This window comes from Cucurbita pepo, chromosome 8 (genome assembly GCF_057944985.1).
Source record: "Cucurbita pepo subsp. pepo isolate OVF chromosome 8, ASM5794498v1, whole genome shotgun sequence".
In the NCBI taxonomy this organism is placed as follows: domain Eukaryota; kingdom Viridiplantae; phylum Streptophyta; class Magnoliopsida; order Cucurbitales; family Cucurbitaceae; genus Cucurbita; species Cucurbita pepo.
The window spans coordinates 1,345,689-1,358,991 of record NC_141805.1 but is presented as its reverse complement, the minus strand read 5'-3'; the positions used below and the strand labels follow the sequence as shown (position 1 = coordinate 1,358,991).

Here is a 13,303-nt window from a genome sequence, read left to right as displayed (position 1 = left end):
CGGACACGTGGCAGCGGGGGATTGGGTGAGAGTGCTCGTAGGAGTGAGGAAACATACTGATTTGATTCGGAGGATCTATCCTCATGGCCTTGCTGACTTGGCAAACTCTGCTACAAATATCCACATTTATTTATTTTATTTTATTATTTATTTATTTCCATTTTTCAACTTTTTTTTTCTTTTTTTCTAAAAAAAAAAAAAAAAATCCAAATCTATATTATTTTCTATTCCAACTCCGACGTCAATAGATGATTCTTCGCCCTTGCAATTGTTGGACTAAAAAAATTTGACTACTCGAACATAGCTCTATTAAATTCCCGCTAATTTTAAGTTAAAAAGACAACATAAAAAAAGTTTAATTTATTCCTCTAAATTTTAAAATAAAAAAATTATGTACATATAAACGTGCTCGGTTGAATTTCTTCCCTAGACAGAAATTACATTGCATTAACAACTGCAAAGTCCATCGCAATCGCAATTTATATGTTGGCTTTTACTTTGTAAGAATATATGTAATCAAATTCACAGCAAAGGGAGAAGAAGCTTAGTTAAAAGGTTGGTGAGCCTACGTTGACAATCAACAAAGTTACTCGAAAAGAAAACGAAATGTGATTACGACATAATTTGCTTTCAACTTCATTAACTAGCTAATACCGAAATGAAAAATGAAGTAAAAGCAGTTGTTTTTCGGGGTCGTTTGAGTAAGGTTTAATTTAACTGAACCTTGTGTTGAAAAAATCGAGGCCCGTGTCGTCGTTTTCAACGGTTGAAGATAGGGAAGAGTTGAAGGCAAGAGAAGTAGAGGGTGGGTTAGGTAGAATGTCACTCCTTATGGATTTTGCTTGTTCCATGAGAGGCTGTGCTGTGCCAATAGCCTAACAAAGCAGAGTAGATGCTAAACAGGTCAACTAAACATGGTTTGTATCAATTCAAGCTCACCGCTAGCAGATATTGTCCACTTTGGCTCGTATCGTCGTTAGCCTCATGGTTTTAAAACGTGTCTACTAGGGAGAGGTTTCCACGCCCTTATAAGGAATGCTTCATTCTCCTCTCCAATCAATGTGGAATCTCTCCATCTCATATTCGGAAGCCCGAAGTGAGTTGAGAGGTCACTGTTGTTGAACGAGGGAGGGATTGTACTTAGAATCCAAGAGTGGCAAATTTTGATTCCAAGGTATTCTCTCATATCAGTTCTGATCGTATAGTTATCATAGGAATAACGGGTATCATCGATCGATTTGGGGTTGACTATTTTCTAAGAAATCACGGAAAACTGACTCCCCTCAAGACCAAACCGACTTCCCGATCAAAATAGACTGAATGGACTAAACCAACAAATCCAAGTGATCAAGAAGGTCCAACAGATCGAGTCTAGTTTGATTTTGTTCGACTGGACCGGCTCGTATTGTCATCCCTAGAAAGATCGATACATTACTGCTATGATCGTATTATCAGGCAAGGAGAAAGCTTGAAGAAGTCTAAATGTCAAAAGCTCTAGAGAAAGCTTCGGTTTGACTGTAGTTTTAGACCTTTGATCACGGTTCCTTTCAATGGATTCTTGTCTCTAAAAAAACATAAGTTTGTGTTCTATTTACATTGTTCATCACCATGGAGATACTTACGGCTACAGTTCGGACGCAATGATTGGAGTGGCTAAACAGTTGCACACCGCTAGCACATATTATCCTCTTTGAGCTTTCCATTTGAACTTCCCCTCAAAGTTTTAAAACGCGTCTGCTAGGGAGAGGTTTCCACACCTTTATAAATAATGCTTCGTTCCCCTCTCCAACCGATGTGGGATCTCACAATCCACCTCCTTCGAGGCCCAGTGTCCTCGCTAACACTCATTCCTCTCTCCAATCGATGTGGGACACCCAATTCACCCCCTTTTGGGGCTTAGCGTCTTCAGTGGCACACCATCAGGTGTGCCTCCTCACTGGCACATAACCCAATGTTTGGCTCTGATACCATTTGTAATAGCTCAAGTCCACCGCTAGCAAACATTGTCCTCTTTGGGCTTTCCTTTCTAGGTTTCCCCTCAAGGTTTTAAAACGCGTATGTTAGGGAGATGTTTCTACACCCTTATAAATAATGTTTCGTTCCTCTCTAACCGATGTGGGATCTCGGCCAATTCTAGAATAGATTTCAGATTCTTGAAGAATAACCAACTCTCAAATGAAAACATAATAGAACACTTGAAGCAACAATTAATTGAGTAAGAAGATACCAAAAATAAATGACTGCCTATCATTGACACAGCATGCTCAGCAGAAGAATCATTATGAAGCATAAAAGTATGGCACAATTCATTACATAATGATATTGTTTTGAAGAGTAATGGTGACAATTTACAACCCTACAGATATTGATGTTACGTGAAAAAAAAAACTTCATGGAAACTCAGAAAGTAGTAAGGATTCAGATAAGGAAACGCGCACCTTCTTCACGTGCACCGTCCATCACGAACTGGCAAGTCCAACGAGCTGTTGCTTGGTAGAAAGTATCAAAAAATCGTCTGTTCGCCTAATTCTTGACCGGCCATCCCTTCCCTGAGGACCCTTTCAAAGAAGTCTTCCAATGTGTCCTTCCCATAACTTGGTGTTTTTTCTGCACTATACTCTCCTGTCACAGGATTTAAGATCAACATACTTTCAGCTGCATAGTATCTTCCAATTTTCCCGTACTCAGCGGCATCTTCCATGGCGGGGACGAACTTGACAAGGAAGTCGAGAATTCCAATGGCGAAATCCATAATCCCAATCGGTAGTTTCAAGAAGTTTGGTTCTTTCCCCAACAGCCTAAACAAGATCTCGCCTTGTTCCAACGGAGTCAACGGCTTCCCGGGGCCACCAACGGGCAAAACCTGATTGATTTAATCGTCACACAACACACAATCTTCGATAAACGAAGATAAACGAAGCCAAATCCTGCTCGCTGATCGGCTTGCAGGCACACAACTTACCATCACCAAACATCACATATGGCTTGCCACCCTTCACCAACTCAACTTGACCTCCTAAGCTCTTGAAAAAAGCAGTAGGCCTCACAATGCTGTATGTAAACCACTGTCTTCTTTAGCTGCTTCCATAAGTTCAGCCTCAAATTTGAGCTTAGCACGCTGGAATTCAAGGAGGGGCACGATTTCTTCCAGCCACTAAACTGTTCTTCGTGGCCTCATAATCGATCTCCCAAGAATCCTTTGCGCCGCCAGTTCGGCTAGCAAGGCAAGAAACAACAACATCAATAGGAACATCCAAATCCACTAAAGATTTCTCCAAAACATTCAAATGGGTCACATCAGAAAAGCAAATATTAGCTCCTTTCAACTTATTAGCTGCTTATTCCTTACTATTTCTACCTCTAATTCCACTATTCTCTCTAGCAATGGAAATGACATTAAACCCTCTACTAACCAGCTCCTTAACCACAAAATTCCCAATATACCCAGTAGAACCCACCACCAAAATATTAACATCTTTAGGGTCTTTGGCCCTAAACGAAGATTGAATCGATTTAACAATGGGGTTTCGTCTTTCCCTACTGGATTTGGGGGTTTCTGATAAACGTAAACAACAAGATCGAAAAGAGAGAGAGAATTAACTCACCGGAATCTGATAGACAAATTGAGAACAGAAACGAGTTGAGTCGCTTCTATTCACCGGCGAAAGAAGGTTGAAACCGCCGCCGCCGGCGGAGGAGCAAAGGGACATTGTTTTGAAGGTTGAACCGCCGGTGGAAATGGCTGTGGGCTGAAGCTTTTGGAAGTGAAAGAGAAAAAAAAAACGCGCGCTGAAAATGCGAGGTCGGAAATTTAGGAGTTGCATTTTCATAATGCGTGTGAATTGTTTGTTTTGAGATTTTGGCTATAAATGTTAATAAATCTTACTGATTTTGTTGCCTATCACTTACTTAGGAGTGGCACCTCTCTTTTTATAGGCTTAGATTAGATGCGATAAAAGTGAGTCAAAAATCTATAATCTTACTCGTCTCAAAGCTAAGTAAATTTGTCTATGAAAGCGTGCGTTCATACTTTTACAACCCATTAATGCATGGACAGAGTCCTTCTTAAACTCACTACACTGTTAATCCATATGCTTAAAGTTATATCATTAATTTGTCAGTACAAAAAAAGTACTATTTTGTTGTAAGTAAAAAACCTAAAGTAGACGTTTAAAAGCTTTGAAAAAAACAAATTTAAATGTTCATGAATCAATATTTTGTTCAAAGACCAAAGACCAAAGTAAATCAAGCGTAAAAATTCAAGAGTTTAAAGATGAAATAACACCTACCATATACACTCTTTTAGAAGTAATTTTGCAGCATTTATAGACCATACCAATTTTATTTTGTCGGGTGCCTACTTTTCTCACCCATTGCTCGATATAGAAAATGATATCAATTTCGAGTTGTACGAGGCTGTGACCTAATTCAGTAAGATATCAAGGTTGTCTATCCTTGGGGTTAATAGAGGGGTGGTGAGAGCATCTGATACATTCTTCATCAATATTGAGAAAACTCATGCAAGAACTGAATACAACTCAAATATCAAGATGAAGCATACTATGGTATGCGCTTCTGATTTACAACCATTTTCCTGGAGCTCTTGAAGTACGTATCAAAAGGAAGCTGCAATAGCTAATGCACCAAACCAACATATTAAAAAATAACACCAACAAAAACCTACTTATTTGAAGACAAATCAAGTTTCTTGACAGATGTTTGATGCTTTAGAATTAAAAGTTTAGGACGACCTTGATCGAATGGAATCTGTCTATAGGTTGTACTACTATGTCCTCGAGTTCAAAGAATAAAAGGTTTAGGAAGATGTTTGTTTCGAAACCAAATGTCGATTTTGAAAGTCCAAAAAGATAGGTTCTAGACACCTGAAAATAAAGGATGTATATTTGGTAGATAGAAATAAGAGATACTAGTATAATGTATGTAGAAATGGTGAAAGCCCAAGTATAATCGGATAGTGATAAATGCAGGGATTGTAAAATCCAATACATTGACCCAAACGCCTTTGATAATTTACACAATACACTAAATATTGATGTGCATACGTTGGTGAATGACAACTTATCAATCAAATCTGAATGGCAGATACATACTTTACATATTTATATCTACATGAATTTACAAGCAAGTATTTGATATACATGAACAACTAGTAGCACACAAGTCATTGCAGTTGCAGAATGCTTATAGAGATGCTAAGGGTGTTTTTGTGTGCTTTGTTGAGATCAGTGACTGTCAAAGGGATCACTTACAGAAACTTGAACCCGGAGCACCTCATGAACAGGACCTCGGCTAAGCACCCCAAGAACGTCTTCCCCTTCTGCCGTTACAAGTTCTGCCAAAGAGACTCGACGAGTATGTTGTTCGTCTCTCATGCGGAAGCCATAAAACCATCTTCCTAGCTTCCACCATTTTACACATATATGTTTCTCTGAGATATTGCATCTTTGAAGTGCTTCCATGACTTGATAGGCCTGCCAGGAATCGAAGTCAAATCAACAACTTCAGAGTTCAGATACATGATACGCAAAATAAGCTGGAATCATAATAATGATCCTATACAATTTGAATGCCGAAACAGTCTTTCATCTATACAAATTTTGTTTTATCACTCGAAACATTTTCTAACCACTAAGTTCTTTGGCCATGAAATCATAAGCTAGAATCTTGTCTACTTAAGACTCTAAGCTTTTAATCTTGTCCTATCTTGCTTTAGTCCTTAAACTTAGCATAAAGAATCAGTGATTAAAGCTTTACAAAGTATTTAACAAAAACCCAACATCGAAGTCTTTAATTTACTTATTTGACAAGAAAATGATAAGTATAGAAGTTCACAACCAAAGTATATTATAAACCTACAAATGATTGAACAAAAATGGTAAAAAGCAGCAGGCGTACAGGGATTTCAAGCAAATTTGTGCAGTAGTGTAAGCCAACCAAGTTCAGCAGCCCGTTAAGTTGAGGTTTGAAAAGCACCATTTGAACATCTATAAAACTAAGCTTCAAATCCCGCAAACCGAGTATTGTCCTGAGATAGTCTCCACCCTCAATCGGTGTCGAAGGAGGGCATTGTTCTATAAACTTGACTGCTGCTTGGGCTCTTCCCAATATCTCAATATGCCTCAGGATGTAAAAGCTTTTCCATCCCTGGAAGACGTTTCATTTTGTTCGTTCACAAACATAATTATAACAATGAATTCAACAACAGACTCAAGATCAACATCCAACTTAAGACCACTCAAGATAAATATCCAATGTATATTCAAATCATTACATACAGGGATGAAGAAAATTCGAAAGGGCTCATTCAACTATTGAACAAAAAAAATTTCAAATCTCTTCATTGCTTTCAAGAAACTAAGAAATACACGTAAATTCACGAATGAGATACTTAACACATCATAGGATGATCATAAGGCCAATGAAATAACATGAAGATGACTTCAAGTGATGGTGAAATAACTAAGATATATCCGCCGTATGTTTCACTAAATAATCAACCATTTCAGATAGAGACAGCTACATTTGAATTACGAAGCAGAAAGAGCAAAATAACAACCTTTCAAATCTCTCAATTGATTTCAAGAATCCTAAATATAGTAACCATGTAAATGGATAATCCAATATGGTAAATAATTAACCGAGGACCAGAAAAAAAAAAGAGATTAAGATATGAAAAGAGCACCATGGAGATGGGGAATTTTGCGGGAGTTGACGAAGAAGAACCAGTAGATGAAGAAGCATAGATATAAGGCCATCTTTCTCTTGCAAGAGACTCCCACAAACAATCGGAATCGAAAAGTTCCCGACATAACCGCGAGCAACAGCCCAAAGCACAAATGTCCGATGCCTTCATCACAGCCCAAAATCCACAGAGAAAAATCGATTAATCCCAAAGAACCTTCAAGTAAAATAAGAAGATCAGAATGATACAAAAATCCGCTTGAACCTGAAGAGAAGAAGCAATTTTCAGGGCAACATCAAGTGGAAGATGGAGCAACCCCATTTTCGATTACTCTCAATTTTCTTCTTTCTCCGCTCAAAATTATCAATCGAGATTTAACCTGGAGAATCCTCGAACGATCAGCAACGATCGATTTCATGGGAAGAAAGAAAATGAAGAAGGAAAACCACCGATTGTACTGAATCCCTAACCGAGCTTGCTTCCCAACGGAGTATGCTGAAGTTGAGGACTCGTGGAGAATGGCTTTGACCATGGAGCACACGTGGAAGTTCTTGCACGCATTATTTTTCACAAGTAATTTATTTTTTAAATAATTATTTTTCTCAAGTTAAATTATTTAAATCTCTAAATTTGTGCCTATTCGAGATTAATCAATTAATTTGTAAAACTTAAATTTCGAATTTCCACGTCAGCTACTAATGAACATCCCTTTATAATTTAAGGACATTCGTGAAGTCTTTTGGGGAGCACAAAGCAAAGTCATGATAGCTTATGCTCAAACTGGACAATATTATACCATTGTGGAGAGTCGTGTTCATCTAACATGGTATCAGAGTCATGCTCTAACTTAGTCATGTCAATAGAATCCTCAAATGTCGAACAAAGGACTCTAAAAGAAAAGGAGTCGAGCGGAGTAGGCATAATAAAAAATGACTAAGACTCCAAAAGAAAAGAAATCGACCCTCGATTAAGGGGAGACATACTTTGTTCGAGGGGAGGTGTTGGATGAAAGTCCACATCGGCTAATTTAGGGAATGATCATAGGTTTATAATCAAGAAATACTGTCTCCATTTGTGCTGAGGCCTTTTTGGGGTGAGAGTTAATACTCAAAATGGACAATATCATGCTACTGTGGAAAGTCGTGTTTATCTAGTAAAATATATATATATTTTTTGGTAAATTATTTATAGTTTTTTTTTTTCCAAATTTAGTAATTATTCATTTATCCAAAAAAAAATAATAATAATAACAATAAAATTTATGGGTATTTGTTTACATAGTTTTTCATTAAATTATTAGTTGGCCGCCAATTTAATGCATTTTTATATCTGCAGCCAAGCAAAATACAAATGGAGTACTCCAACCCAACATTAATGCTAAAGGCCTGTTTGGCAACGAGGTTAAGCAACTCTTTATCTTATTCTCCTTTTTCTTTTCTTTTAAATTAATTTTGATTAATTTTTTTTAAGTTTATTCATACTATTAATTTTTTTGTTAAATTCTTTTATTAGTTCATAATTTTAGAAATATACTTACATGGTAACTTTTGTCACATTAAAATTATTATTATTTAACTAATTTCAATAAATAAAAAATTACAAGTAGGGACCAATTTTAAGATTTATTAAAAATATATTAACTAAAATAAAAATAATTATGAATTAGATTAAAAAAAATTATATATACATATATAATAACAATAAATTCGAGATTTATTTGAAGTAAGATACAAGTATATTAACCGTACATCATACATCAATCAACATTCATTTGAAATAAAAACACGAGCCTCACTTGAATAAGTGTGAGGCTCGAAGATGGTTTTCCGTCTGTTTTGGAAACAAGACTCTATGGAGAGGAGAAATTATCCGAGGAAGCGTAATAGAGTTAGTAGGTTTGCATCAGAGAGAAATTGTAATCGTCTAAGTTCAAGCCCACTACTAGCAAATATTGTCCACTTTGGCCCGTTACGTATCGCTGTCAGCCTCACGATTTTAAAACGCATCTACTAGGGAGAAGTTTTTCCACACCCATATAAGGAATACTTCAATCCTTTTTCCAATCGATGTGGGATCTCACAATCCACTCTTCTGGGGTGCCCCAGCATTCTCGCTGCCACACTGCCCGATGTCTGGCTCTGATACCATTTGTAACCGTTCAAGCCCACCGCTAGTAGATATTATCCGCTTTGACCTGTTATATATCTCGGTCAGCCTCATGACTTTAAAACATGTCTACTATGAAGAAATTTTTACACTATTGTAAAGAATATTTAGTTCCATATAGGGTTAGTAGGTCTGCATAAGAGAGAAAATTGTAACTGACCAAGCCCATCACTAGCAAATATTGTTTACTTTGACCCATTACATATCGTCGTCAGCCTCATGGTTTTAAAAACGCGTCTACTAAGGAGAGATTTTTTCACACCCATATAAGGAATGTTTCGATCCTCTTTTCAATCGATGTGGGATCTCACAATCCACTCTTCTTGGGGGTGCAGCATCCTCACTGGCACACTGCCCGTTGTCTGGCTCTGATACCATTTGTAACCGTTCAAGTCCACCGCTAGTAGATATTGTCCGCTTTGACCTGTTACGTATCTTGGTCAGCCTCACGGTTTTAAAACATGTCTACTAGGAAGAGGCTTCCACACCCATAAGGAATGCTTCGACCCTCTCTTCAATCGATATGGGATTTCACAATCCACTCTTCTTGGGGGTCAGCATCCTCGCTGGCACACCGCCCGATATTTAGCCCTGATACCATTTGTAACAGCCCAAACTCATCGCTAACAGATATTGCCGTTTTAGGCCATTACGTATCACGGTCAGCCTCACAGTTGTAAAACGTGTTTACTAGAAGAAAGTTTTTACATCCTTATAAAGAATGTTTCGTGCCACTCTCCAACCGATGTAGGGTCCCACAGAAATCGTAAAAATACCCGAGAAAATTGAGTTAGGAGTGAGTAGATGAGTGTTGATTCATTAAAAGCACCACACCAACCCCATAACTTCCCCACCTCCCAGCTCTTAATTTCCATTCATATTATAAATTTTATGTCCCACTTTCTTGGGAATCCAAACCCTAATCGTCTGAGAGAGGGAAGATGGAAGTGGAGAGAAGATCAGTGAAAAAGGAAGAAGAACAACAAGAACAAGAACAAGACATGAACAAGAACGTAATGGTTAACCATATGGCTCAAATGGGTTTTAGGGTTTTGGGATTTGTGTTGAGCTTAGTGGCAGCCATTGTCGTGGGACTCAACAAACAGTCCAAGGTTGTTCCTCTTACTGTCTCCCTCAACCTCCCTCCTTTGGATTATACTCTCACCGCTAACTGGCATTACTTGTCTGCTCTCGTGTAAGTCTTTTCTCTCTCCCGCTCCGTTTTTTCTTTCTAGACCTTCATTTTCTTCTTCCGAGTTTAAATCCAACTCGGTACGAAGATTTGAATGTCTGCCCTTTTAAAACATGTTTGTTTTAATGTTTTTTTTTGATATTATCACTCAAATAGTGATTTCTTATGTTTTTCGTTTAGCTGGAGATTTAAACTCGAGACGGTTTAGTTGAAGATGATTAGTATGTTGAGGATTACATTGGTTAAGTTAGTAGAAGAACATGAGTTTATAAGTGAGAAATACTATCTCTATTGGTATGAGACCTTTTGGGGAAGCCACGAGAGCTTATGCTGGTCAATATCATACCATCATCGAGAGTCATGATTCTTAACATAGTATCAAAGTCGTGCCCTAAACTTAGTCATGTCAAAAGTGACTAAAGTGTCGAACAAAGGGTCTAATTTGTTCGAGAGCTCTAGAGAAAGGAGTCGAGCCTCGATTAAGGGCGAAGCTATCTAGATTTAAACGTGATTTGTGGACGTCAATAAAATAAAGGAGGTGATATTATTTCGGGTTTTCAAAAAAATTAATTTTTAGGTAGAATTAGAATTAATAATAATTGAAAATAATGAATATGGTCGGATATTTGTTAAAAATATAAATACGATCAACGGGTTAGTTTTTGTACTTTTACAAGCAAAATAATTAAACGTTTGGTGTTATATTGTGTTAAGTATAGCTATTATGAATTTGGCACCTTGACACGTTCGATATTCGTATACATATAGATAAAAGTGAAGGTGGTATTGGATTAAAAGTGTATCGTGTTTTTTAGGTATCTTTTAGCGACGAATGTGATAGCATGTTCGTACAGCTTCCTATCGTTTGTTTTTATGTTAAAAAACAAGAACAAGGACAACATCTTAGCGTTATTGGTAATCGTTCTCGACACGGTGATGGTGGCGCTGCTCTTCTCCAGCAGCGGAGCTGCGGCAGCGGTCGGAGTCATTGCGTACCACGGGAACTCACACGTGCAATGGAATAAAGTGTGCGATGTATATGGTAGATTTTGCAAGCAAATGGCAGCGTCTACTGTGCTCTCTCTTGCTGGTGCTGTAGTATTTATGTTGCTAGTTGTGTTGGCTTCTGTGGGCCTCCAGAAGAGGCCCAAATAAATGGGCCGGGATTTGGGCCTATATTTAAAGCTTCTTCACAGCCCATCTAAATGGGCTTTGGCTCTGTTCCTCACAGCCCAATTTAAAGGTTAGGTTATCAGTTATGGAATTGAAAATGTTACAAGAAGACTATATATGCATTATATTTTTATTTATCTCAATCTCTTTTTCTCTTAAAAAAAAAAGAAAAATAAATAAATTATTTATCAACCGAGCGTAGTTCAATCATTAAAATATTTAATATTTTTATTAAAATTCGAGCTTCAAAAAAAATTTATGCACCATATTTAAAACGTAAATAAAAAAAAAACGTATATTAATTTTAACGCAACGATACAATAAAAAAATAATTTTTTGCAGGAATTATTTTATTATTACTATTAATTCTAAGCTACTAAGTTTTAGGCATATCTATGTATATTCTTAATTAATACATTATTAATTTAAATAACTTATTTTAAATATTTTTATTAGTATCATTTGACTTTAGTGTTTAATGCGAAAATTAAAGCATTTAATAATAATAAATTATTTATGAGCTTGATGTGTTTCGTGGCATAATATTTGACTTTAATGATGTATTATAATAATAAATTATGTTTGAATTTTGAAACGTAAATAGAAATGGCTATAACATTAATTAATTAATTAAATTGAAAATGAGTGTCACCCACCAAGTAATGAACATAACTGCTCTGATCAACCACCTTGGCCACCATCTATTTAATTTTCCCACATTTTCTCTTCCACATTTTCCCATCATCCAAACACTCTTCTTCTTCTTCTTTCTCTCAATTGAACAGAGTAATGAGTGGTGGTGGGAAGTTGGAAGGGGTTCTTAGGGTTTTGGGATTTGGGTTAACTTTGGTGGCAGCCATTGTTGTGAGGCTTGACAAAGAAACAAAAGTGGTTCCTTTTTCTATCTCCCCCAACCTTCCTACTTTCGACGTTGTTGTGGTCGCTAAGTGGCATTACTTGTCTGCTTTTGTGTAAGCTTCTCGTTCTTTTTTTTTTTTTTTTTTCTTTCTATGTTTTAGTCTTTCAAACTCACTCGAGACCACTTACCGCTGATTTTGTGTAAGCCTCGCCTCTCTTCTTTGTTCTTTCTACGTTTTAGTCTTTCAAACTCACTCGAGATGTAACAACTCAAGCCCACTACTGCCTTCGAAAGTGAGTGCCGCACAATCGCCGCAAGAACAAATTGGCTTAGCTCACTTGTCATTGGAAAGTGAGTGCCGCACAATCGCTAGTCCACTGCCTTCGAAAGTGTGATTGTGTCAAGTAGTATCAGAAACATGAAGTTAGTCGAGTTCGAACCTCGAATCCAACCTCTCTCAAATGTTGAACTATGTTTCTTTCTCCGTATTTGAGCTATGTTTATGTTAGCAACCGTGTATTGGTAGTAAACATTAAAAATATATGTTTTGTTGTGAAGGTACCTTTTTGCGGCCAATGTAATTGCAAGCTTATATGGACTACTGTCGTTGGCTATTTCATTAGCAAACAAGAACCGAAGCAATATATTAGCTTTGCTGATCACCATTCTCGACCTTGTGATGGTGGTGCTGCTCTCTTCCAGCGCCGGGGCCGCCATAGCCATTGGAATTATCGGCTACCACGGTAACTCGCACGTGCGGTGGAACAAAGTGTGCGATACATTTGGTAGATTCTGCAAGCAAGTGGCAGCTGCTTCTGCTCTCTCCCTTGCTGGAGCCATCGTCTTCATGCTGTTAGTTATATTGGTTGTTGTGGGCCTTCAAAAGAGGCCCAAATAAATGGGCTTTCGGCCCTCTTTCTCAAATAAATTTTCTATCTTACTTCCAAATAATTCGATAAAAATATGATGCATGTCTAATAGAGAATTTTGGTATTGTATTTGACCATATAATCCAAATTTATATCTCATAGATCAGTTCTTTTTCTTGAAAAAAATAATAATTCACGAACCTATTAGACACAAAATTGAAAGTTAAAAAACGTAATACACTTCAAAAAAGTTTAGAAACCAAACCGAACTTCACTAAGGTCGCCCGCCCCAAAGTATTATATCATACCCAAAAAGGGGAAAAACGATACATTTTCAAACA

At 37.2% G+C, this 13,303-nt stretch overlaps 3 protein-coding genes and 1 pseudogene across 4 annotated transcripts; 2 read left to right on the top strand and 2 right to left on the bottom strand.

Annotated features, from left to right (window-relative positions):
• Window positions 1-192: 192 nt before the first annotated feature.
• Window positions 193-4,861, bottom strand: LOC147791356 (divinyl chlorophyllide a 8-vinyl-reductase, chloroplastic pseudogene; annotated as a pseudogene).
• A 118-nt stretch (window positions 4,862-4,979) lies between these two features.
• On the bottom strand, window positions 4,980-7,263 carry LOC111800940 (uncharacterized). 2 transcript variants are annotated; one of them, XM_023684869.2, is made up of 4 exons: window positions 7,083-7,263; window positions 6,704-6,919; window positions 5,917-6,165; window positions 4,980-5,492 (listed from the first exon to the last, which is right to left on the bottom strand). In XM_023684869.2, the coding sequence occupies exons 2-4, from the start codon at window positions 6,872-6,874 to the stop codon at window positions 5,244-5,246; spliced, it is 669 nt and encodes a 222-aa protein (XP_023540637.2). In that variant the 5' UTR covers window positions 6,875-6,919; window positions 7,083-7,263; the 3' UTR covers window positions 4,980-5,243. The 2 variants fall into 2 exon arrangements, with proteins under 2 accessions (XP_023540637.2, XP_023540636.2); XM_023684868.2 differs by having other exon boundaries at window positions 6,704-6,868; window positions 6,968-7,260.
• Window positions 7,264-9,785: 2,522 nt separating this feature from the next.
• On the top strand, window positions 9,786-11,371 carry LOC111800664 (CASP-like protein 1E2). Its single transcript, XM_023684466.2, has 2 exons — window positions 9,786-10,064; window positions 10,877-11,371. Exons 1-2 carry the CDS (start codon window positions 9,811-9,813, stop codon window positions 11,214-11,216), a joined length of 594 nt encoding a protein of 197 aa, XP_023540234.2. The 5' UTR covers window positions 9,786-9,810; the 3' UTR covers window positions 11,217-11,371.
• A 571-nt stretch (window positions 11,372-11,942) lies between these two features.
• LOC111800727 (CASP-like protein 1E2) lies at window positions 11,943-13,055 on the top strand. The gene is made up of 2 exons (XM_023684545.2): window positions 11,943-12,205; window positions 12,652-13,055. The coding sequence occupies exons 1-2, from the start codon at window positions 12,024-12,026 to the stop codon at window positions 12,989-12,991; spliced, it is 522 nt and encodes a 173-aa protein (XP_023540313.1). The 5' UTR covers window positions 11,943-12,023; the 3' UTR covers window positions 12,992-13,055.
• Window positions 13,056-13,303: the final 248 nt, after the last annotated feature.

What these genes read in the sequence shown, in the direction of transcription:
- LOC111800940 (XM_023684868.2), bottom strand. Translation starts at nt 7,024, where the DNA reads ATGGGGTTGCTCCATCTTCCACTTGATGTTGCCCTGAAAATTGCTTCT. An exon ending in CAAAATTCCCCATCTCCATG is followed by an intron (nt 6,166 to 6,703) that starts GTGCTCTTTTCA and finishes AACGTCTTCCAG; the next exon opens with GGATGGAAAAGCTTTTACAT. An exon ending in CAAATTTGCTTGAAATCCCT is followed by an intron (nt 5,493 to 5,916) that starts GTACGCCTGCTG and finishes GATTCCTGGCAG; the next exon opens with GCCTATCAAGTCATGGAAGC.
- LOC111800664 (XM_023684466.2), top strand. Translation starts at nt 9,811, where the DNA reads ATGGAAGTGGAGAGAAGATCAGTGAAAAAGGAAGAAGAACAACAAGAA. An exon ending in CATTACTTGTCTGCTCTCGT is followed by an intron (nt 10,065 to 10,876) that starts GTAAGTCTTTTC and finishes CGTGTTTTTTAG; the next exon opens with GTATCTTTTAGCGACGAATG.
- LOC111800727 (XM_023684545.2), top strand. Translation starts at nt 12,024, where the DNA reads ATGAGTGGTGGTGGGAAGTTGGAAGGGGTTCTTAGGGTTTTGGGATTT. An exon ending in CATTACTTGTCTGCTTTTGT is followed by an intron (nt 12,206 to 12,651) that starts GTAAGCTTCTCG and finishes TTTGTTGTGAAG; the next exon opens with GTACCTTTTTGCGGCCAATG.